The sequence below is a fragment of the Schistocerca americana genome, chromosome 7 (genome assembly GCF_021461395.2).
Source record: "Schistocerca americana isolate TAMUIC-IGC-003095 chromosome 7, iqSchAmer2.1, whole genome shotgun sequence".
Lineage (NCBI taxonomy): Eukaryota > Metazoa > Arthropoda > Insecta > Orthoptera > Acrididae > Schistocerca > Schistocerca americana.
This window is the reverse complement of record NC_060125.1, coordinates 208,671,549-208,695,107: the sequence shown is the minus strand read 5'-3', so window position 1 is coordinate 208,695,107 and position 23,559 is coordinate 208,671,549. Positions and strand designations below refer to the sequence as shown.

The 23,559-nt window shown below is 46.1% G+C and overlaps 1 protein-coding gene across 1 annotated transcript in view; it reads left to right on the top strand.

Annotated features, from left to right (window-relative positions):
* The window catches only part of LOC124622841 (probable glutamate receptor), a 164,220-nt gene extending 141,708 nt beyond the window's left edge, over positions 1-22,512 (top strand). Inside the window, exon 5 of the mRNA XM_047148633.1 lies at positions 22,255-22,512. Within this exon, the coding sequence (XP_047004589.1) occupies positions 22,255-22,512 (258 nt within the window). The remainder of the gene's footprint in view (positions 1-22,254) is intronic.
* Positions 22,513-23,559: the final 1,047 nt, after the last annotated feature.

Here is a 23,559-nt window from a genome sequence, read left to right as displayed (position 1 = left end):
CTCCCTCGTCTTCATTGATGAGAGTAGATTATGTCTGTATGCCAGCGACGGACATATATATATATACATACATACATATATATATATATATATATATATATATATATATATATATATATATAAGGTGTAGACCTGGCGAGCGACCTATTCTTGGGCGCATCCTACCGCGACACACAGCCCCACCCTAGGCTTCATGGTGTGCGTGTGTGTGCGTGTGTGTGTGTGTGTGTGTATGTGTGAGGGCGGGAGGCAGTGACCGCTACATTGTACACGATCTTAGCAACGCGCTTTTGTTCTATCTCCGACAGGAGGGTAATGTCACTTTTCAGCAAGACTATGCGCAATGACATACTGGTGCGACGCAGCGTCTCAGCTCTGGCCAACGGGATAACAGATCTGTCGCCAGCTGAACAGGTGTGGGACATGGTGAAGCGGAAACTTACGCTTTCTCCAATACCTCAAGAACCATTTCCGAATCACAACAAAATGTGTAGAATGCCATTCGGCGCTTTTATAATCCTTCGTATTAATGCGACTGTTTGAGCATCCTTTACTGCCATTTGCTCTGAAAGGACGGCTTCTACTGTTTACGTGAACCGTATGTCTGCAAGATATAGTGTGAAGTAAGCCAACTGCGTTTCACGTGAGTGGTTTTCCTATCAGGGCTTGAAATGGCGCCTCAGCTACCAGGAGGTTAGTGCTTCATGTCACCTAACTTTAACGAATGTACACTGACGCGAAAAAAATCGTAACACCAAAAATGATTTGTATAGACTAATGGCATTTCGATAATACATTTTTCTAGGCAAGAGATTTAAGTGATTGACATTGCAAGATTAGAGGTTACTGTAATGTGAGATAAGCAAATGCTGGTTCATTAATAAACAGTGTAACCGCTAGAATGTTAGGGGCATGCGTTGTTTTGTCCAGGTGCCAGATGTCAGTGTGTGGGATGGAGTTCCATGCCTGATGCATTTGTTTGGTCAATAAAGGGACGGTTTATGATGGTTATGGATGACGCTGGAGTGATCGTCCGATGATGTCCCATATGTACTCGACTGTAGAGAGAGGTGATGGCAACGCGTCGACATTCTTTCGAACATGTTAGGTTACAATAGCGGTATTTGAGCGAGCGTTATCCTGTTGGAAAACACGCCCTGGAACGTTGTTGATGAATGGGAGCATAACGGGTTGGATCATCAGAATAACGAAGGAATTTGCAGTCAGGGTGCGTGGGATAACCACGAAAGTGCTCCTGCTGTAATACGATATCACTCACCCCAGACCATAATTCCAGGTTTAGGTCCAGTGTGTCTAGCACGTAGACAGGTTGGTTGCAGGCACTCAGTTGACCTCCTGCTAACCAACACACAGCCATCGCTAGCCCCGAGACAGAACCATTTTTCATCAGAAAATACAAAGACTTCCACTCTGCGCTCCAACGAGCTCTCTCTTGACATCACTGAAGTCACAGACTGCTGTGGTTTGGGACCAGTGGAATGCATGTTACAAGCCGTATGGTTCGGAGCTGTCCTTGAAGAAAACAATTTTTAATAGTTCGTTGTGTCACTGTGGTGCCAGCAGCTGCTTAAATTGCTCCTGTAAATCGAGTAAGATGCACCAGAGCCATAATCCGAACACGATGAAGTTTCCTCTCTGTAATACCACATGGCCGTCCGGGCCCGGTCTTCTTGCGACAGTACATTCTCGTGACCACGTCGGCCAGCAAGTGTTTTGCAATACCGCAGAAGGAACATCCAGCTTCTCGTAAACCCTCTTACATTACCTCGTTAAAATCAGTGAATTGTTGATAATGTCGTTTATGTCGACTTAAAGGCACTCTTGACTAATATCAACTCACCAAGTCCAATCTCAATGTTCACGATCTTTAGAGCGTGTATTAAAAGCAAACTGATTTACATCCTCATATTAGCGCTACTACCGCCATTCGTATGTAACTGGCACGGAATTGGAATAGATATCATCTTCCAGATGTAGAAACTCTCCTTCTAACTTTCGTTTATGTCACCCAGCTCCTTCTTGGTGTTGCAATTTTTGTCCGTCAGTGTATAAGGGACAGTCAAATGAAAACCGAACACACACCACGAAGGGACCATGGGATGGTTCCTTCAAAAGTAATTACCACACCCGTTAAGACATTGATCATAATGGGAGAGGAGACGATCAGTTCCTGTTTCGTAAAATGCGGCCGACCGCTCACGGATTCACGTCCGCTCCCATTCTTGCACTTCTCCGACCCACTGAAACCGACGTCCATGTACATCTTTCTTAAGGTCACCAAAGATGCGAAAAGCACACGGTAAAAGATTCGTGCTGTAGGGCGCTAGTTGCAGTGTTTCCCAGCCGAAACGCTGGAGAGTACCCTTCGTCCGATTGGCAGTGTGGGGCGGGTGTTTTCGTGACATGATTACTCAGCTGCAGCGGCTCTGTGCTCGTCCATTTCCTCGAACGTAGAGAGCCTCAATCAATCCTCAGCGCTATGAGGACACTTTGCAGAAGCTGCGGTGTGCTATAAAGGTAAAAGTCGGGGGATTTCTGTCTGACTGAATCATCCTGTTGCACCATCGCCCATCCCCACACTGCCAATAGCACGAAGGCTACGCTGATTTCCACATCTTTGGCGAACTTAAGAAAGACGTGGACGTCGGACGAAGAAGTGAAGAAAGGAGTGCGGTTGTGGGTCCGTTAGCTGCCGACGACGTGTGGTCATTACTTTTGAACGGAACCATTCCATGATCCCATTATGGCGGGTGTTCGGTTTTGATTTGGCTGCCCCTCATACATGCGTAACGATCACATAAAACTAATCGTTGGTAAGGCAAACATCTAACTGAGGTCTTTTGGAAGAATCTTCAGGAGGTGTAGTCCACCCCGAAGTAGGCACTTTACAAACGATATGCGTACCAGGTAGTGCTCATATGGAAATCAGAGAAGATCCAAAAAAGAGCACTGTGTTCCGTCACAGATTCGTTTAGTAAGTACGAAGGCGTGACGGAGATGCTCATCCAACTCCAGTGACAGATACTACAGGAGAGGCCATGTGCATCACGGTGTGATATGTGGGAAAAATTCCGAGAGCGTTCCTAGGACAGTTAAACCACGTATTGTTGCCTGCTGTATAAATGTCACAAACAGACCATGAAGTTAAAATTAGAGAAATTCCGGCTCACACATATACTCACAAACAACTGTTTTCCCGCTTACTACTCGCTAATGGATCACGAAAGGGGGTGAACTGACAGGGGTAACACCAAGTATCTTCCACCACACGCCGTAAGGTGGCTTCTGAAGCATAGAGGATTATGTAGTAGATGTAGAGATTAGTAGTAATTTTTTATTTGTTTTATGTAACGTGATTCAAACTCATTAGCCTCACTTTCGTTAGTAACTGTAAATACAGGTATAATGGTACAACACGAATTGAAATAGAAAATCTGAAACAGCAATTTCCATTTGGATTCATTGCTTTGAGTACTAATTGCAGTAATATAACTGAAATTAAATCACTGAATATGAAATTAAATATGCTAAAACAGAAATTTAACAGGAACTAAGATTAAATTTGTTTCCATATCATTCTAATTTGAGTCCGCTTTTATTTGAATAATTCATTCTATATGTAATAAACTGAAGCGTAATGCTGTCTGACAAACGTAACGAGGTCGACACTATCTCCAGAGGAAAAATAAGCGATGTACGCAAATATTGTGTTGCAGGGACAGTAGACTCAAATATTAATGCTGCCGAGAGCATTTCCTGCCATTTTGTGACACTCTCAGAGGGAAGTACTAGACCAGTAAAGCCATCCAGATAGTCACCTTCTCTGGTTTTCAAGCGGAAAAACTTTACTTCCTCGGGGAAAACATTGGTTACTTTAAACTTGGTATTTTAAACACGGTATTCTCCGCATGGCATTAGCTTCCTGTGTGCGCTTAGCTCTGGTTGTAGTTTTCTCAACAGGGAGAACATTTTCCACCGTACACCATTTCGCAATTCGATTGTACTTAATAGCGAAATCTCTAGAAATATTGTCGTGAAACTAAGATTACAGGCTCACAACGCCTGCTTTCAAAACTTTAAACGAACCTTTTCTCTATTACTGTTAGTGTTGCTGCCATGACTGCATTATTTTCGTAAACAGGTAAACTCCCGGGACTCGAAACTCATCGTGCATTAAAATAAAAATCACGACTCGAAACTGAAGGCGGTTTGTTTTATGTTACGCTAACAGTTTATTTCAATTCGTCTTACAGTCTAGACCACTAACTGATTGAAACAAATGAATGTTATTTTTCCGCCTCCGCTGTGCCTGATTGTGAAGAAGAACGAACTCTTTCCCGTCATGGTCGAAGGATCAGCTGTTGTGGGAAATAAACACACCTTCATGCGAAGTTTAGTTCCAAACGCCAAGTTAAGCATTGGAGACGTCTGAAACATTAGAAATCATGCCGAAACCCCTTTCCACCTGAATTCTCCCACTCCGTTTTAATGCATCAATTACCAGCTACTTACGTTCACCATACCTGTCGAATTTTTCCTAATGTCTTATGCTAACTGCTAAGCTGAGCACCAAAATCCCAAAGTTTCTCCACTCTGCGCTGCTACCGCTGCTGCTGTGTACCTGTAAATGATGATAGGGTTATATGAGCCCACAATATTCAGGTTTGCATATTGTGCCTTTTATTTGTTGTGTTTGATGTATGGCGGCATAATACGCGGGAAATGCCTTTGAAAATGGGAAATATTTTCCAAAACACGTCGTGCAAAAGGTAAATAGAAACAAATCGTGACTAGTAGCGGAAAAAGTTATTTTATAAACAAACCCATTGTTTTTACCGTCGCAAGCTTTCAAAACAATCATATATGTAGGTTATTTGTGGGCGCACAGTGTACGGATGTTAGAACACGGAGTTGCCGCGTTTGGCAGCATAAATGGCGATAGCCAGGTTGGGTATCGAGGCGAAGTGGATTTGGATTACGGATACAAATTCTTCATTCAACGCAGCTTCAGGTTCATCAATCATTGTGGCTGTTTCGTGTAATGTCTTGCCATTCTCTTGAAAACAGAAAACCAAATGTTTCCAATAAGTGAAAGATCAGTAGATTACAGTTAGTGTTTAGAGAGATACAGTCGCGGGGCCGATTGAGTAGCGTCCTCCTGAACACACTGATTCCATGTTCGCAAGACAGCCTTGGGATACAGACGAAAGCGAGGAGCAATAACGCGCAACGGTAAGCCGTAGCCTCAATACATCAAGGTCCTACCGCTGTTGAATGACTACGTCAGCTGGTAGACATTTCACCATTCTACACGAAGCCTAAAATGACCTTCCAGGAAACAAGGGACATACAAGTGCTTCACCGAAGAGCCAAAGGAGCAGGTACACCTTCCTAATATCGTGTAGGGCCCCCCACGAGCACGCAGAAGCGCTGCAGCACGACGTGGCATGATCTCGACTAATGTCTGAAGTAGCGCTGGAGGTAAGTGACGCCATGAATCCTTCAGCGCTGTCCATAAATCCGTGATAGTAAGAGGAACAGCATGTTGCAGGGCATCCCAGATATGCTCAATAATGTTCATGTGTCGGGAGTGTGGTGGCCAGCGGAAGTGTTTAAACTCAGAAGAGTGTCCCTGGAGCCACTCTGTAGCAAGTCTGGGTATATGAGGTGTCGCATTGTCCTGCTGGAATTGCACAAGTCCGTCGGAATGCACAGTGCACACGAACGAAGGCATGTGATCAGACGGGATGCTTACGTACGTGTAACCTGTCAGTATCGTATCTAGACGTACCAGGGGCCCCATATCACTCCTGCTGTACGCATCACACACCATTACAGAGCATCCAGCAGCTTCAACAGTCCTCTGCTGATATTCAGGGTCCACGGATTCATGAGGTTGTCTCCATACCGGTACACGTCCATCCGCTCGATACAATTTGAAACGAGACTCGTCCGACCAGGCAACATGTTTCCAATCATCAACAGTCCAATGCCGGTGTTGACTGGCCCAGGCGAGGAGTAAAGCTTTGTGTCACCATGGGTACACGAGTGGGCCTTCGGCTTCGAAAGCCCATATAGATGACGTTTCCTTGAATGGCTCGCACGAAAACACGTGTTAATGGCCCAGCACTGAGATCTGCACCAATTTGCGGAACCGTTGCACTTCTGTCACGCTGAACGATTTTCTTCAGACGTCATTTGTCCCGTCCTTGTCGGATCTTTCACCGGCCGCAGTGATGTCGGAGATTTGATGTTTTTCCGAATTCCTGACATTCATGGTACACTTGGGGAATGGTCGTACGGGAAAATCCCCACTTCATCGCTACCTCGGAGATGTTGTGTCCCATGGCTCGTCCACCGACTATAACACCACGTTCAAACTCACTTAAATCATTGTAGCAGCAGAAACCGATCTAACAACTGCGCCAGGGATTTGTTGTCTTATATAGGCATTGTCGACCGCAGCGCCGTATTCTGCCTGTTTGCACATCTCTATATTTGAATATGCATGCCTCTACCAGTTTCTTTGTAACTTCAATGTATTTCTCATACACACAGTATGTAGACGGCGTTACACCTACCAGCTTTGCGTGGCTTCGCTGAAATGATAATCATTCGCGTAACCAGACACATAAAAATTGACATTATTCTCTACAACCTGCTTCAATTCGCTATAGTCTATACGAGTGAATGATAAGAGAGAAACAATTAGCAGGGCAACACCAGCGACTCACCTCTATTGCCGCGCGTATTAACGCAGCCGTTTCCATAACGAAGAACTGTGCCGGCACCCAATTATATTTCAAAAATGTGTGTGAAATCTTATGGGACTTAACTGCTAAGGTCATCAGTCCCTAAGCTTACACACTACTTAACCTAAATTATCCTAAGGGCAAACACATACACCCATGCCCGAGGGAGGAGTCGAACCTCCGTAGGACCAGCCGCACAGTCCATGACTGCAGCGCCCCAGACCGCTCGGCTAATCCCGCGCTGCCGAATTGTGTTTGCCCGGCGTATTAATGCATTTGGTTTTTAGGCGGTTCCCATGTCTCAGTAGGAGAGTACCCGGTTCCTCCTCTGGTACACAGTACGCAAGGATGTAGAACATTTTCTCACACTCGCACACAGAATTTACTCTATGCGCAAACAGTCTCGGTACACTGTTTCTGTCTTAGCGTCGTGATTAGGTAACTGATGACCTTAGCTGTTTGGTCGCCTTAAACACTTACTTAACAGCAGTAGTAGACATAGTCAGATCTGGTAAAAGCTGTAGTCTTCATGAATAATAGAGATAATTATGGCGATGAGACGTAATATCTTGTTGGAGATAATAATGCATATTGTATCATTAGTATCCGCCGTTTATGGCAAAAGTTCTTGATGATAAAATAATTTGGATAAGGCTGAATACAGTCTGTTTATAAATTATAGGTAAGTGGATGTAATGTAGTAAATAAATAAATAAAAAGTATTTTGCTCTTGTCTTCTTTCTAATTGCATGATCTCCATTTCGTATTGATTCACCACACATTCTGAGCGTAGTTGTCCACTTTCTGGTACATTTCTTTCAATTCATGGTTTGTAGTTCCGTTTGTGTCGAATATGTAGATGATGTAGTACTACTAATTGAATCATAACAAGAGTCGAAAGAAATGTACTATAAAAAGGAAAACAACGCACAGGATGCTGGGCTAAATGTGAACCAAGACAAAACTATGCTCATGCAATTAGGATAAAGACAAGATCAGAAGAATTTCTTGAGCCATACGGCATGAAGTTCAACAGAGTTCACCATTTCAAATAGTTGGGATCTTGGTTTACCAGTGACGACACCATAGAAATGGACGGCAGGAGAAGTATAGCAATAGGTCGGAAATGGGTCTATTTCTTCAGGGAGACAGAAGTAGTATGGTATTCTGACTTACGGCAGGTCTTGTCATGGGTTAAGCCTCTTCCAGTTTTGTCTGTCCATAGCCAGTCTTTTCATTTCTGAATAGTTGTCTCCTTTGATATTGTCCAGCATTTGATATCTTCTTTCTCCTCTTCCCCTTTTTCCCTCCACCATTCCTTCTATTCCTTCCTTCAATAAACAGTCGCTCCTCAAACAATGTCCAATCCACTTCCGTTTTCTCTTTCTGATGACTTTCAGCATGCTTCTGTCTTCTCCAACTCTTCTTAATACTTCTCCATTCCTTACTCCGTCTTCCCATTTCACTTTTTCCATTCTTCTCCATATCCACATCTCTAGTGCCTCCAGTCTTCTTTCACCCTCCTTCCTCAATGTCCAGGACTCCGCACTATATAGAGCAACGCCCAGACGTAACATTTGGCAAGTCTTTTCCTCAGATCTTTGATCAGTGGTCCACAAAGTAATTTCTGTTCCATCTTGAATCCTTCTTTTTTCATTGCAATTATTTTTCTAATTTCAGTTGAACAATACGTATCATTCATTATTACACTGGGGTAAAAGAAGGATCCTCCTAGAAGATTGTGAGCCTAAAGACTGAAGACAGACACAATCCGGCGTATCCTGGAAACGGTGAAAGATTTCACCGTTTAATCCTTCTAACACCAGATCAAGATAAAGTCCAAAACCAAATTAACATCAAGATGCAACGGCCTTTATGAAGACCACCCCTCGTGACGATCTCGATAAATATTGAGAGGTTCTCTAGTCATAAGAGTGTTTTGGGTCATTCATGACCCAAAACAGCCAGCGTCGTTCAACAGCAAAAGATTTAGAAGGGGATATAATCCTGACAACATCTTTGTGAGTAGGAAGTTGGCAGCATAGTGCATGAAGCTTGTTGAAGAACCTATCCCAAGTACACAACACAGACCCGTCATTTGTGTTGTGAATACCATGGTTAAACCAGAGGAGGTGCCTTTCCGAAGACGGTTTAATTTCAAAAAGGCAGACTGGCAGAAATTTAAAGAGCAATTGGACGAAGAGATTGAGAAAATCCCTCCTCGACCAGGTGAGTATGGTAGATTTATCGATCTTGTGAAAGGCATCTCAAGGAAAAACATCCCAAGGAGTTGCCCTACCCAGTACATCCAGGGTCTGACCGGCAGCAGCAAGGTCTTACTTGACAGGTACCGAAAGCCGTTCACTTAGGACCCCTTCAGCGAAGATACGATGGAGGCTGGGGAGGAACTATTGCAGGCTATTGCTGAGTATAAGAGATCACGGTGGTGCAAACTAGTCGAGCATCTTGACACGAAACAAAACAGCAGACGTGCATGGAAATTACTGAAAAACTTAAGCGGGGACCCATCTGACCACCAGCAGAAGAACAACGGGGTAACGGCAAATTAGATTGCTAGCCAACTTCAGAAGAATGGGAAAACCAAAGGGAAAAGAGAAAGGGAAAGAGTTATACCCCAAGAACAAAAAGGTTACGGACTCCTCAATGCTTCATTCACAGCAACCGAACTGGAAGACGCCATTCAGAGTATGAAACTGAATAAGGCCGCGGGAACTGATGACCTTACAACGGAGCAGAAAAAACAGTTTGGGCCCAAAGCTCGAAACTGGTTACTACAAATGATGAACACCTGTATTAAAGAGATGTATATTCCAAAACTATGGTGGCAGGCGAGAGTGGTGGCTTTACTAAAACCTGGAAAGGAGATAAAGGACCCCAAAAGTCACAGACCAGTGTCACTTCTATGCCATCTCTATAAGATACTGGGGCGGATGATTCTCAACCGGGTGGCAGAAACTATAGATGGAAAGCTCATAAAGGATCAAGCCGGTTTCAGACCAGGAAGATCTTGTTGTGGGCAAATAATTAATCTGACGCAACATATAGAAGATGGGTTTGAAAAAAAAATTAATAAGTGGAGCAGCTTTCATAGATCTTACTGCTGCATACGATACGCTAAACCACAGAAAGCTATTGCGCAAATTATATCACCACACAGGGGACTGTGGGTTGACGATGGTGATTGGTTGTCTTCTGCAGAATCGAAGATTTTATGTCCCCCTAAATGGTAAGAACAGTAGATGGCGACTGCAGAAGAATGGCTTACCACAAGGAAGTGTACTTTCTCCCATCCTTTATAATGTGTACACTAATGACCAACTTATACCTCAAGGTGCAAGACTGTTCGTATATGCTGATGACACAGCTGTGGTGGTCCAGGGGTCCAATTTTGATGCAACATCTGGAAATCTCTCTAGAGCGCTTGAAGAACTGGCTCAATACTACGACGCCAATCACCTCAAGCCAAACCCTGAGAAAACCCAAATATATGCTTTCCATCTGCGCAATAGAGATGCTGGAGTTGAGCTCGACGTTACATGGCAAGGTAAGAAGCTAAAGCACTGTCCAACCCTTAAATACCTTGGTGTTGTACTTGACAGAACGCTTTCCTTCAAGCAGCATTGCCAAAACACCAAGGGTAAAGTCTGCTCCAGGAATAGCATCATCCGCAGGCTGACAAACTATGATTGGGGAGCTCAACCATCAGTACTGAGAACATCAGCACGTGCTCTGTGTGTTTCTGCAGCAGACTATGCAGCGCCAGTATGGGAAGCATCTGCACATGCTAAACAGGTTGATGTAAGTGTAAATGAGACAATGCGAATTGTTACAGGCTGTCTCAGACTCAAACCAACGGGTAATTTGTACCTACGTGCTGGCATTGCCCCATCCAAGATCAGAAGGCAGGTGGCAGCAGACGCTGAGAGAACATAGAAAGAAACAGATTCTCGACACCCACTGAATGGGTACGTCACTCAGGCTCCGAGGCTTAAGTCTAGAAATAGCTTTATTGCAAGAACCAAGATCGTTGACGGTTCACATGAAGATAATAGAGTCCGTAAATGGGAGAATGAACAAACCACACTGCAGATAATACCAAAAGAGCAAATGGCACCTGGAAACAAACTTCCTTATACAGTGTGGAGAACACTAAACAGCCTGAGGACTGGTGTACCCAGATGCAAAACTAATCTGTGCAAGTGGGGACTGCTGACTAACAATGACGACGTTCTTAGCGGGTGCGGAGAGGTACAAAACGAGGCACATCTGCTCATGTGCCGACTACTGCCGGAGCCCTGCAGTTTTAGTGACCTGCTACAAGCCAACGACAAAGCCATAGCTGTGGCTAACTATTGGAAAAATAAACTTCGATCTGGACACGGAAAAGTAAAGTAATTATTACAATTCCCAATTAATTGAAGTTACTCACTTGCTCTATTTCCTCTCCCCCTGTTTTTCATACGGCATTTTCTCCCCTTTCCACCAATTACCATGCTATTCGTTTTCTTCTTGTTAATCTTCATACAATAGTCTTCTAATTCTGTGTTGAGACCATATAACATTTGTTCCATTTCTTTTGCACTCTCTGTCATCACAACCATGTCGTCTGCAAATCTTACACACTCCGACCCCCTATACTAACTCCTCTCCTTCCATCAAACGTTTCACTAATAATTTCCTCCAGATATATATTGAACAGTGCTGGTGATAAACAACAACCTTGTCTTACACCTCTTCCCAGTTAAATTCGTTCACTCATCACACCTCCTATTCTTACTCTTGCTCTCTGCTTCAAATATAAATTTCTAATTAACCGCCAATCCCTCCAGTCAACTCCATGTTCCCTTAGGATTTCCATCAGTTTGTTCCATCTGACACACTGAAAAGCCTTCTCAAGATCAATGAACACAAGATACACATTCGTTTTCTTCTCCATAGACCTCTCCCCTATAACTCTCAGTAGCCCAATGGCATCTCTAGTTCCCACTCCTCGTCCGATACCAAATTGTTCACCTCCTATTACGCAATTCAGCTTTCCATATAGCCTTCTGTTGAGTATCCTCAGCAAGACTTTGTCTGCATGCGATATTAGGCCCACTGTTCTATGTTCCTCGCACTTTTTGCTGTTCTTTTTCTTTTCTATAGGTATTAAGATACTTTCTGTACAGTCCTTTGACGATTTTCCTGTCATGTATACTTGATTACACAATTCAATCAACTCCCTTTTCCCTTCCTTCTCCAATGAGTTTAACAGTTCCCCAGGAATCTCATCAATTCCCATTGCCTTTCCATATTTGATCTCCTTCATAGATTCTCCAATCTCACTAGTTAGTATTGCATTTCCTTTGTCATCATCTGCAAATTTACCTTCTTCGTCTTCTATCGCTAGGTCTTCTTCACTTGATCGGCTGTTAGCAGCGTATAGCCATTCAATATATTCTTCCCATCTTCTCGTTATTTCTTGGGGTTCACTCACGATTTTACCCTCTGCTGCCTCTGCTTCCCTTAGTCCATTGTTGTTTCTCTTTTCCCTGAATGTCAAATCCATTGCTTCTTTGTACATCAAATCATATTTTCCTTCTTTCTCTAATGTCTCTGTCTTGTCACATTTTTCTGTCAGCCATTTCTCCTTTGCTTTTTCTGTCTCCCTTCTTAATTCATTATTTAACATCCTGTAGTTGTACTTCTCTTCTTCTGTCTTCACAGTTTTTCATTTCCTGCGATCATCAGTCTTGGTTATCGTATCTTGCGTAACTCATTCGTTCTTCACTTTTTTCCTCTCCTTGACTCGAAGCGTTTCCTTAGCTGCTTTTTTGATCCCATATTTAAAACGATCCCATCTTCCTTCTGTGCATTTCGTTTCCTGTCCTTTCATCATGATTTCTCAATATGCATTCTCTAATTTTTCACAGTTGCCTTTGTCTTTCAGTTTCTCAAAGTTAATGTGCTCTCTCTTCTGTCCTTTCCAGGTTCTTTTCAACTTAACTAGAACCTCAGCTATTACTAATATATGATCTGAATAAATATCTGCCCCTGGATAGCTTTTGACACTCTTTAGACAATTTCGGTATCTTTGTTGTATATTATCTAATCAATTTGATATCTTTTGTTGTCAAATCGAGATATCCAAGTATACCATCGTCTTTCGTGGTTATCAAATAGAGTATTTCCAACTCCAATGAAATTTTCATTGCAGTATTCCAGCAATCTTTTCCCTCTCTCGTTTCTTTCTCCCAGTCCAAATGTTCCCAGAGCTTATCCTTCCGGTCCTTCGCCAACTACCACATTACAATCACCCATTACAATAATACATGCGTTTCTTTCTCTCTCTCTCTCTGCTAAGTTTTCTGTCGCCTCATAACATTCTTCTACCTCCTCATCTAAATTATTACTTGTTGGCATGTAGACCTGGATGATAACTAAGTCTTTCGTTTTCTCTGTCAGTCTCATCATTAGTATACTTCCACTAACATATTCAATCTTGATAACCTTGTCCTTCAGTCTTTTACCTATCAAAATTCCAACCCCATACATTCCATTTTTATCTTCACCTGAATAGTGCAACCGGAATCCGTCACTTTTTAGTTCTCCACAACCACCTCATCTCACGTCACACATTCCGAGTACATCCAATTTGTTTCTTGTCACTTTATGTTTGACGTTTTCTAATTTCCCATCCTGGAGAACGGTTAAAATATTCCAAGTCCCAATGCTCAACAAGTCTTCCATCTTCTTCTCCATCCTTCCTTTTCTAATTGCCCTGATTTCTGGAGTCCTCGTTGTATTCCCCTCCCGGAGATCCGGTTGAGGGGAAGCTTTACCTTCGGAATATTGTACAAAGAGGTCCATCCCATGAACGTCTAGCGAAGTAATTGCAGTGGCGGTTTCCCGTTGTCTTCCACTGTCCTCCGCATACTGTGGGCTCGCTGATCCAGTTTCCAGTTTCCCACTGGGGTTGGTTACCCAACTTTCCACTGGCTTGCTCAGCTTAACGGGAGCACCACGTGTAGGTAGGATTGTGGAGAATTGAGGTGAGAGAGGCTGTCAGGGAGGCGGCGAGTTTAAAATTAATATCAGCGGGCACCAAGATAAGAATTTACCCCTTTCCTTTCATGAACTATTTTAGATATCGAAATGAGGTTCTCGGCAAGTGATAGTACGCTAATAGCACCTAGTTAAGGATGGAATAAAGAATCTTAACTCGTGTATCGATTGAGATACTGAAGCCTTGCATGACTTTTAAAATTAGAAAGACAGCTTTTATTTACGGAATCCGATAGCGATTTAAAATACGAGTACAGTGATATAACGCTTGTCAATCTTGAGAGTGAAAATCGACGCAAAAGAAACCGAAAAAGATTCTAATATTGAAAAGCAAGTCTGCTGAAATCGGTTTTGGCGTTGGAAACACCCCCATGCCAGACTACGTCGTTGTATGAAGCTCTTAGACTGCTACTTGTCTGCACTGCAGAACTAGCAGTAAATGTTTTGTCTAGCGGCAGGTCATTTCTGATTTAATATTTCTTTCATGCAAACATTTACACTAATGAGGATGAGTTAAATATGTTCCTTTCGTACAACGACTGTCAAACAAATGCTGTAGAAATGATAATAGAGAACTGCTTGACGAAACTGTTGTTGTTTGCACAAAAACCTGGGAAACGTAGACACATTTGAAGTAGTTTTGGTATGCCCCATCTCATGCGCAAGAAGCTATCATACGTCGTAATTCCATATACAAAAATCGTAGCTGATACTGCATCTACGTATGTCGTACAGGACAAGAGGCTTCAGCTTAGTAGCGTAGGCGTTCCTTAATGCATCGGCCGAGAATTTAATAGTACCAGTTGATATACTTGTAGATTTTCTGTTGCCCATATTCCATAGTTCTGCATATTAACATGTTATTGGAAATGGAAATGGGCTTCATCTGTGCACAGAAGCAATTCCCGGACGTGAGTGATTTTGTATGGACAGCGATGCAGACATGTTTCATAGGGTTTCATGCACCGTGCTCGCTGGCATGTCCAGCGGTTGGGCAATTCCTCGTGCAATGAATGTTTCCACACAGTCACTCGACCTTTCCTGCAATGCTGTGGTCACGTCTTCGACAGACATCGGTTCGCTGTCCTCTGGCGCTGTCACACTGCAATTGAAAAGAACGTGTCTTTTCGAATTTTTTAATCATTTTCTCCAGATCTTTAGTGGACGTCAGACCAATGCCTTTTTTTATACCCTTGGGTGCTCGGAACATCTACTAGCGCACAGTCATCGTTCTTGTAAAAGAGCTTTACCAGCAGCGTGAGATTCTTCAGGGGGCAATTGTTTTGGGCGTCTCGAACGCAAACTGAGGACCAGCCGTCTGCCGTGCGTCTTGTGGAGTGCATATTCTGAGGATTACAGCGCCATGTATTGTTCGAATTTAATTTTCGTATTTTTATTTTTTTTTGTTCTATGACATTTCCCGCTGAGTCAGTAATATGCTGTTCCGAAATTGAACTTTAATTAGGGACACCGTATATATATATATATATATATATATATATATATATATATATATATATATATATATATATATATGTACTAGATGCGTTTGAAAAGACAGTGCCAAATAAAAACTACTTACGTGTTAGGGGTAAACCTTCGTCCAACGCTGTTCTAATTTGTTTATCACGTCAGCCATTTCTTCAAACTGGGGAACAAATAGTAGTCCGAGGGAGCCAAGTCTGGAGCTTAGGGGGGATATGAAACGAGTTGGAATCCTATTTCCATTAATTTTGCGACCATAACTGCTGAGGTGTGTGCCAGTGCATTGTCATGATGGAAAAGGACTTTTTTGCGGTCCAATCGCCGGCGTTTTTCTTGCATCTCTGTTTTCAGACAGTCCAATAACGATGAATAATATGCACCTGTAATAGTTCTACCCTTTTCCAGGTAGTCGATGAGGATTATCGCTTGCGAATCCCAACAGACAGTCGCCATAACTTTTCCGGCCGAAGGAATGGTCTTCGCCTTTTTTAAAGCAGATTCTCCCTTGGTAACCCATTGTTTAGATCGTTCTTTGGACTTAAGAGTAAAGTAATGTATCCATGTTTCATCGAAAGTGACGATACGACGCTTAAAGTCCTGAGGATTCATCCTGAATAGCTGCAAACCATCTTTGCAACACTTCACATGGTTCCCTTTTTGGTCAAGCGTGAGCAATCGCAGAACCCATTTTGCGGATAGCTTTCTCATATCCAAATGTTTATGCAAAATATTATGTACCCGTTCATTCGAGATACCCACAGCACTAACAATCTCACACACCTTAGCTCTTCTGTCATCCATCACCATATCATGGAGTTTATCAATGATTTCTGGAGTTGTAACCTCCACAGGGCGTCCAGAATTTTTCAGCATCACTTGTGCCCTTATTGCCTCTCCGAAGATTCTGAAACCACTTGGAAACTGTTATAATTGAAGATGCAGAGTCACCGTAATATTTATCAAGATTGTCTTAAGTCTTCTGAGGCGTTTTGTCTTTCATAAAGTAATGTTTAATCACCTCACTAAATTCCTTTTCGTCCATTTTTTTTGACAATCACTCGCCTTCCCTGATTCATACGAATGCCAAACACGAAGTAATAGACCAATATTGCTGAAACTTGGTGTGCGTTCTTTCCAAAGATGCTACTAACTAAACATGACCTCGATACGCGCCGGTGGTGCCATCTCTCAGACGTTACAAGGACTTTTCAAACGCCCCTCGTATACGGGATGGGGCAAATAAAAGTGGCCTGGAGAATAGGAAATACAGTATTAACCTGACTATAGAGGATGTTGAAAGTGACCACATCTCATCTACTGGCATTTTTGGGCCCTGGTCACCAAGTTGCTGAAGGCGGATAGAAGTTGACTGCTGGAATTGCAGAAATCTCTTCCGAAATGTCCTGTTGCAGGTCTTGAAGACTATGATAATTGTTGCGATACACCATGGTCTAGAGGGCTCCCCACAAATGTAATCACACCCAGACAGATCAGGTGGCCAGCTAGGGCCGCAACCAAACTGAGCTCTACCACCAACCCTGTTAAGTGTGAAGATTGTGTAAAAGTGCTGCAAGGTTTGGCTGGCTGTAAATGCAGTTGCACCAACCTGTTGTATGTAACTGTAGGCCTTTCCCTCCTTCATTAATGCTGCCATGTGTATGCATGCACTCACGTCCAATCGTATGCTCTCTTCCGGGCCACCTTTTTATTTGCCCCATCCTGTATGCATGTATGTAGTACCCTTCCTGCTTATACTGTACTCCGCCTTCATGATTCTAGTACCTTCCGCCGCGGAAGTCGAACACGCGGCAGAACAAATTGACGTGGTCAGCCCATAGACGGCTCCGCCTCCGCGGCGGCTATACCGCGCAGCGGCTCTCGCGCAGCGAGGGCGTCACCGCTAAGCCACGTGCAGACAGCGGCCAATAGCCGCTCCCTCCGGTTTCGTATATAGGGACCCGCTCTGCCCTAGTCCTGCCAGTGTGGTACTCGCTCTGGATTTGGTTTCTATCTCGGCGGTTCTGCGTTCTGGTCGTTGCTCGTTGTTGACATTTGCGTGGCTCTGGTTCCGAGTGGATTTACGTTTGGTGTTTGGTGGAGCAACAGCAGCAGCTCATGCGACCGCAGCAGCAGCAGTTGGAGGTCTTACAGACCTCAATGCAGTTGCTCTCGGACAAGGTCAATAAGCGGGATTCCCTCCCACCTCCTTCCCCAGGTGCCCCGCTTTCAGACACGTTCCCACGTCCGCCGTCGTTCCTACCGTTCAACGACGCAAAAGAAGATTGGGTAACGTACCTGCATCGTCTGAAGCTACATTTCACGGCCTTTCAGGTGTCGGATGACTCTCCGCAGTGGTCGTTGTTCTTGTCTTGGGCCTCACCGGACACGTTTTTCTTGCTCCGCAAGTTGGCACCATTGGCCGACCCCATGGCTCTCTCCTTTCACGAGATCTATGTGTTGCTAACTAACTATTATTCCCAGCGATACCACATGGTTGCCTCTCGCTTGGAATTCCATCAATACCACAAGAAGCCGGGCCAGTCCTACCGTTCCTGGGTGACGGATCTGGAAGGCCTCGGCCGCAAATGCAACTTGACGTGCACCAATCAGTAGTTCAAGGCGTCATATGCAGATTCGTTAATTCGGGATGTGGTCGTTCAACTGGCGCCCGATCCAGAGGTCCGCACTGCGGCATTAAATTTGGACAACCCCTCGTTGGAAGACATTCTGCGTATTGCCCATTCCATCGTAATTGCTCCCGTCGTGGCCGCAGTGCTTCTCGGCTCACACTCGAGCTGACTGTCCCCATCGCTGGAAGACCTGTTCGCTCTGTGAAAAAGAGGGCCACATTCGATCTGTCTGTCGTAGCCGCTCGACCCACCCCCATCCCGCCCCTGCGGGCCAACAGGAGGCCGTCCATGCTTTACACACAGTCGCCCTCGGACCGACACACTGGCTCCAAAGTTATTCCTCATCCTACACATCTTTAACGAGGACGTCCGTTTCCAGGTCGATACGGGGGCCACAGTTCCTTTGGTCAATCTGACGACGTATGCACGTCTCGGGTCTCCAGAATTGTCCCCATCCTCTCGGAGGTTGGTCGCCAACGGAGACGGTTCCATCCCTCTCAGTGGGCAGTTTTCTGTCATGGCCATCTACAAAAACGTTCCCCGGCCCCTTACCCTATTTGTGGTGGACCACCCGTCGGCTTCCGACATTTTTGGACTACATGCGTTTACACGGTTTGGCTTTTCCATTCAAGACGAAGTGCAGTTCGTTTCAACTACGGTTCCATTTCAGGACCTAGACGATGTTCAAAAATTGGTTCAAATGGTTCTGAGCACTATGCGACTTAACTTCTGAGGTCATCAGTCGCCTAGAACTAATTAAACCTAACTAACCTAAGGACATCACACACATCCATGCCCGAGGCAGGATTCGAACCTGCGACCATAGCGGTCGCTCGGCTCCAGGCTGCAGTGCCCAGAACCGCACGGCCACTCCGGCCGGCACCTAGACGATGTGTGCGCGTCCTTTTCCTCCCTGTTTTCGGCAGACCTGGGCTGCGCTTCCGATTTCCAGGCACACATCACTTTACTGCCAAACGCGCGGCCTCGCTTTTGTCGGGCTCGGCCTGTCCTGGTAGCTTTGCGTGCGGCCATCAAGCAGGAACTCGATCTGCTCCAGTCTGCGGGGGTTATCGAGCCAGTACAATCGAGTGCCTGGGCAACGCCCTTAGTGGTCATCAAGAAACCCAATGGATCGCTTCGTCTTTGCGGATTTTGGGGCTACGGTCAACGCTCAGTCTTTGGTCGAAACTTATCCCATTCCTCGACAGGAAGACCTTCTCGTTAAACTGGCAGGTGGTGAGTACTTTTCTAAGATTGATCTGGCAGAAACCTATTACCAATTGCCGTTGGATGAGGAATCGCAGGCCATCGTCGTTATGAACACGCCTTTAGGTCTCTATAAATACAAGCGTCTTCCGTTTGGCATTTCCTCTGCCCCTGCGATTTTCCAGCGGTACCTCGAGCAACTTACGCAACCGACTTGTGTCAATTACCTCGATGAAAATTTAGTCACGGGGCGCACGCGCCAGGAACATCTGGGCAACCTCAGTACCTTATTTCACGCCCTGCAGGCTGCGGATTTACGTTCTCGACTGGAGAAGTGCAGTGTTTTTCAACCGGAAGTGGAGTATATAGGACATTGGCTCAGTAAAGATGGCATCCGCCCTTCGGACCGCAATGTCGCAGCCGTCGATGCCCTTTCCCGTCCACAAAACTTATCCGAACTCCAGGTATTTTTGGGGGAAGTCAATTATTACTTAAAGTTCTTATCCCAAGCCACCCACGTAACGTATCCCCTGAATCGCTTGCGTCGCAAAGGGGTGCCTTACACGTGGACTTCTGCCTGCGATCAGGCTTTCACCCGCCTGAAGACGATGCTGAAATCTGCTCCTTGCCTGACGCTTTTCTCTCCGGATCGTCCCTTGGTGGTGGCGGCCGATGCCTCAGCGTACGGGATTGGGGCAGTCCTGGCGCACAGGAATGAGGATGGGTCGGAACAACCTGTGGCATATGCCTCCAAGACGTTAACCCCTGCGCAAAGGAATTACTCTCAGATCGAAAATGAGGCTCTTGCCATTATTTTTGCAGTTTAGAAATTTCACATTTACCTGTTTGGGGCGCAGTTCACCCTCCTTACGGATCACACGCCCTAAGTGTCGCTTTTCAGGCCCCATTCGCACCTCCCAGAACGGACGGCTCAGCGTCTTCAGCGCTGGGCGTTGTTTTTACGCAATTACACTTACACCATCCGCTATAAGCCCACCAGTCAACACACTAATGCAGATGCCTTGTCACGTCTCCCAGCAGGACCCGATCCGGCGTTAGACCAGCAGGAAGTCCTGTGCTTCCACATCGACTCTGCCCGCCGTGATACTCTCGATGGATTTCCTCTGACAGCCACGCAAATCGCCGCTTCAGCGCGCAGGGACCCCATTCTGCGGCAAGTCCTCCGCTATATGTGGCCTCCCTACCTTGCCCGACATTTGAAAACTGACTTCAGCTCGTGGCGTCACGTCTCACACAGATTTTCGGTGATGGATGACGTCCTCCTTTTGTCCACGGACTCGGACGCCCATCGGGTGATCATCCCTCCGGACTTACGCCACCGCGTCCTGCACATATGTCACTGCGGACACTGGGGGATGTCTCGCATGAGGGCATTGGCTCGATGACATGTCTATTGACCAGGGGTCGATGGAGACATTGAGCACCTGGTCCGTGGTTGCACAGTGTGTGCGCGTCATCAGGCTAGTCCTCCACAATCTTTAGCGCAATGGCCAACACCCAGCCCACTATGGGACAGGATCCATCTCGATTTTGCAGGCCCCTTCTTAGGCTCCATGTGGCTCCTCATGATTGATGCCTATTCCAAATACCCATATGTGGTTCGCATGGCGTCCACCACCACTAACGGCACCCTCACCGCCTTGGCCCAGGTGTTGGCCATTGAAGGCCTTCCTCAGACGTTGGTCACAGATAACGTGCCCCAATTCACGGCGTCTTCGTTCCAAACCTTCTACTCCGCTAACAGTATCAAACACATTCGCTCTCCCCCCTTCCATCCTTCATCCAAGGGCGCGGCGGAACGCCTGGTCCGCACTTTCAAACTGCAGCTGATGAAATCAGTGGAGCCGTCGGCCACCACCTCGGCCCTCACCTTGCTTCTAAGCACCTACTGCACTACACCGGTGGCCAGTCATAGTCTTGCCGAACTCCTTCACGGGCGACAACCTCGGACCCTCCTCCATCTGCTGACACCATTCCCTTCTGGGGCCCGCTCTCGCTCCTCCCGGCGCTACGCCCCAGGCATGGCCGTGTGGGCCCGCTTCTATGGCAGCACACCTGCATGGACGCTTGCTACAGTGACAGCGGCTCACTGGCGCCGAGTGACGACCATACAGACACACAGACGGCTCGAGCTTCGCCACCATAACCAACTCTGTCCTTGGGCCCCTGCCTTGATTCCAACCCCACCACCTTCCCTGCTTCCTGGTGCAGACACGTCCCTCGAGGTGGAGCCCTTCCCTTCAACCTCCGTCTCCTCGCCGGTTCTGCAGACACCCCTTCCGCCTCGCCGGGGTATAGAGACGCCCACTGACCCCCTGACCTCTGGTGACACCTTGATCGATGCCGCAGACAGTCTGCCCTCCCCTCCCCCAGTGGTCCCTCCGGACGTCTCACAACCCGTGCCCTCGTTCCGCCCGCCTCGGCATCGTCCGGGGCATTTCCGCCGCTGTGCACCAATTTCGGGGGGGGGGGGGGGGGAGGGATCTAGTACCTTCTGCCGCGGAAGTCGAACACGCGGCAGAACAAATGAACGTGGTCAGCCCATAGAGGGCTCCACCTCCGCGGCGGGTATTCGGCGCAGCGGCTCTCGCGCAGCGAGGGCGCCACCGCTAAGCCACGTGCAGACAGCGGCCAATAGCCGCTCCCTCCGGTTTACTATATAGGGACCCGCTCTGCCCTAATCCAGCCAGTGTGGTACTCGCTCTGGATTTCGTTTATATCTCGGCGGTTCTGCGTTCTGGTCGTTGCTCGTTGTTGATATTTGCCTGGCTCTGGTTCCGAGTCGATTTACGTTTGGTGTTTGCTGTTACGGTTTCCACAAGCCTCCGTTGTTTTTCTCTTCCTTGTTGTGTCGCTCATAGTCGGTCGTGATCGGTTGTTGTCAGTTGTCGTTGGTCTGTCGTCCGACTCGTCCTGTGTTTATCCGGTGGTGCGTGCTCCACCGCCGGCGGCTTCCCCGCCTGGCGGCTCCGATTCGCAGCCCAAGGCGTTCCCGCTGTTGGTTGTGGTTACTACAAGGATGTTACTGTTTCAATGGCGAGAAGTGTAATTGTAGCTGATTACTTATGTTGTAGACAACTCACGATCCAACGCTGCGCGCCCTGCATCGGACCCGCATGGTGAACGACCACCCACTGGAGTACATAAAAGGCTTTCGGAGGGCGTGCCAGCAGCGCGGCTTTGCCTTGCTGGCCACTAAGCAGGTGCAGGGTGCGCTCGCAGACCGCCTGCCCTGCAGACTCATGGAGATCCCTGGTGCCTACTTTGATGGCCTGGCTGCCTTCGGCTTCTCCAAAGACTTCAAATACACCGCCGTGTTCAATTACTGGTGAGTAATTTCTGCGGACGGGGGAAATAGTGGTGGTGGTGGTGGTGGTGGTGGTGGTTAGTGTTTATCGTCCTGTCGACAACGGGGTCATTAGACGGAGAGCAAACTCGGGTTAGGGAAGGATTGGAAAGGAAATCGGCCGTGCCCTTCCAAAGGAACTATCCCGGCATTTGCCTGAAACGATTTAGGGAAATCACGGAAAACCTAAATCAGGATGGCTGGAGACGGGATTGAACCGTCGTCCTCCCGAATGCGAGTCCAGTGTGCTAACCACTGCGCCACCTCGCTCGGTGGGGGGAAATAGTCAACCGACGCTTGTGTTGCCCTTTTCTGCTTACCCGAAGTACCTCTCTCTCCTGGATCATGCCTGAAGTACTGGTAATGTTAACCAGGCCGCTATCTAAGTTCTACTCTTCATTGATAAGACGCTATCACGATGCTTTGAGGGAAAGATATTTATATCAATATCAAAATCCGCGTTCTGCAGAGCACTGTAATATTCGTGGGAGTGGATGCTTCATTGCAGGACATAATGAGTTTCTTCACGTTTCACCTGCGTATGCAGTGTGGGAAGAAGGACTGCTTCAACACATCTGTATGAGCTGCAGTTTGCTAACACTGTCGTTGCGCCTACAGCAGGAGAGATACATAGGCAGCTAAACTATATTGATAGGTTCTTCGCTGCTTCTTGTAACCTTGTGAGTGGACTTCAGACAACAGGTTAAATCCATGTTCAAGCGTCCACTAGTTAGGCTTTTTCAGCATCTAGTAGATGCGCTCTCATATGTCAAACATAAACGTAACCATTTTTATGCCTTTCTTTGTACACAGGTTGGTTATAATTAAGCTCTCAGTATTGAGAGTGATCGTAAAACAATTAAACTTCGTTGAAACATTTTTAAGGACATGCGGAAGAGAAATAACGAGTTAATCATTGAAAGAAACACATTTTATTTTCACATGAGATGGTAACTTCCGATAATTGCGTATCATATTTGCGTTACTGTTTACAGACGTTGCTCAATAAGACGAGCATTGAAATCCGCGACAG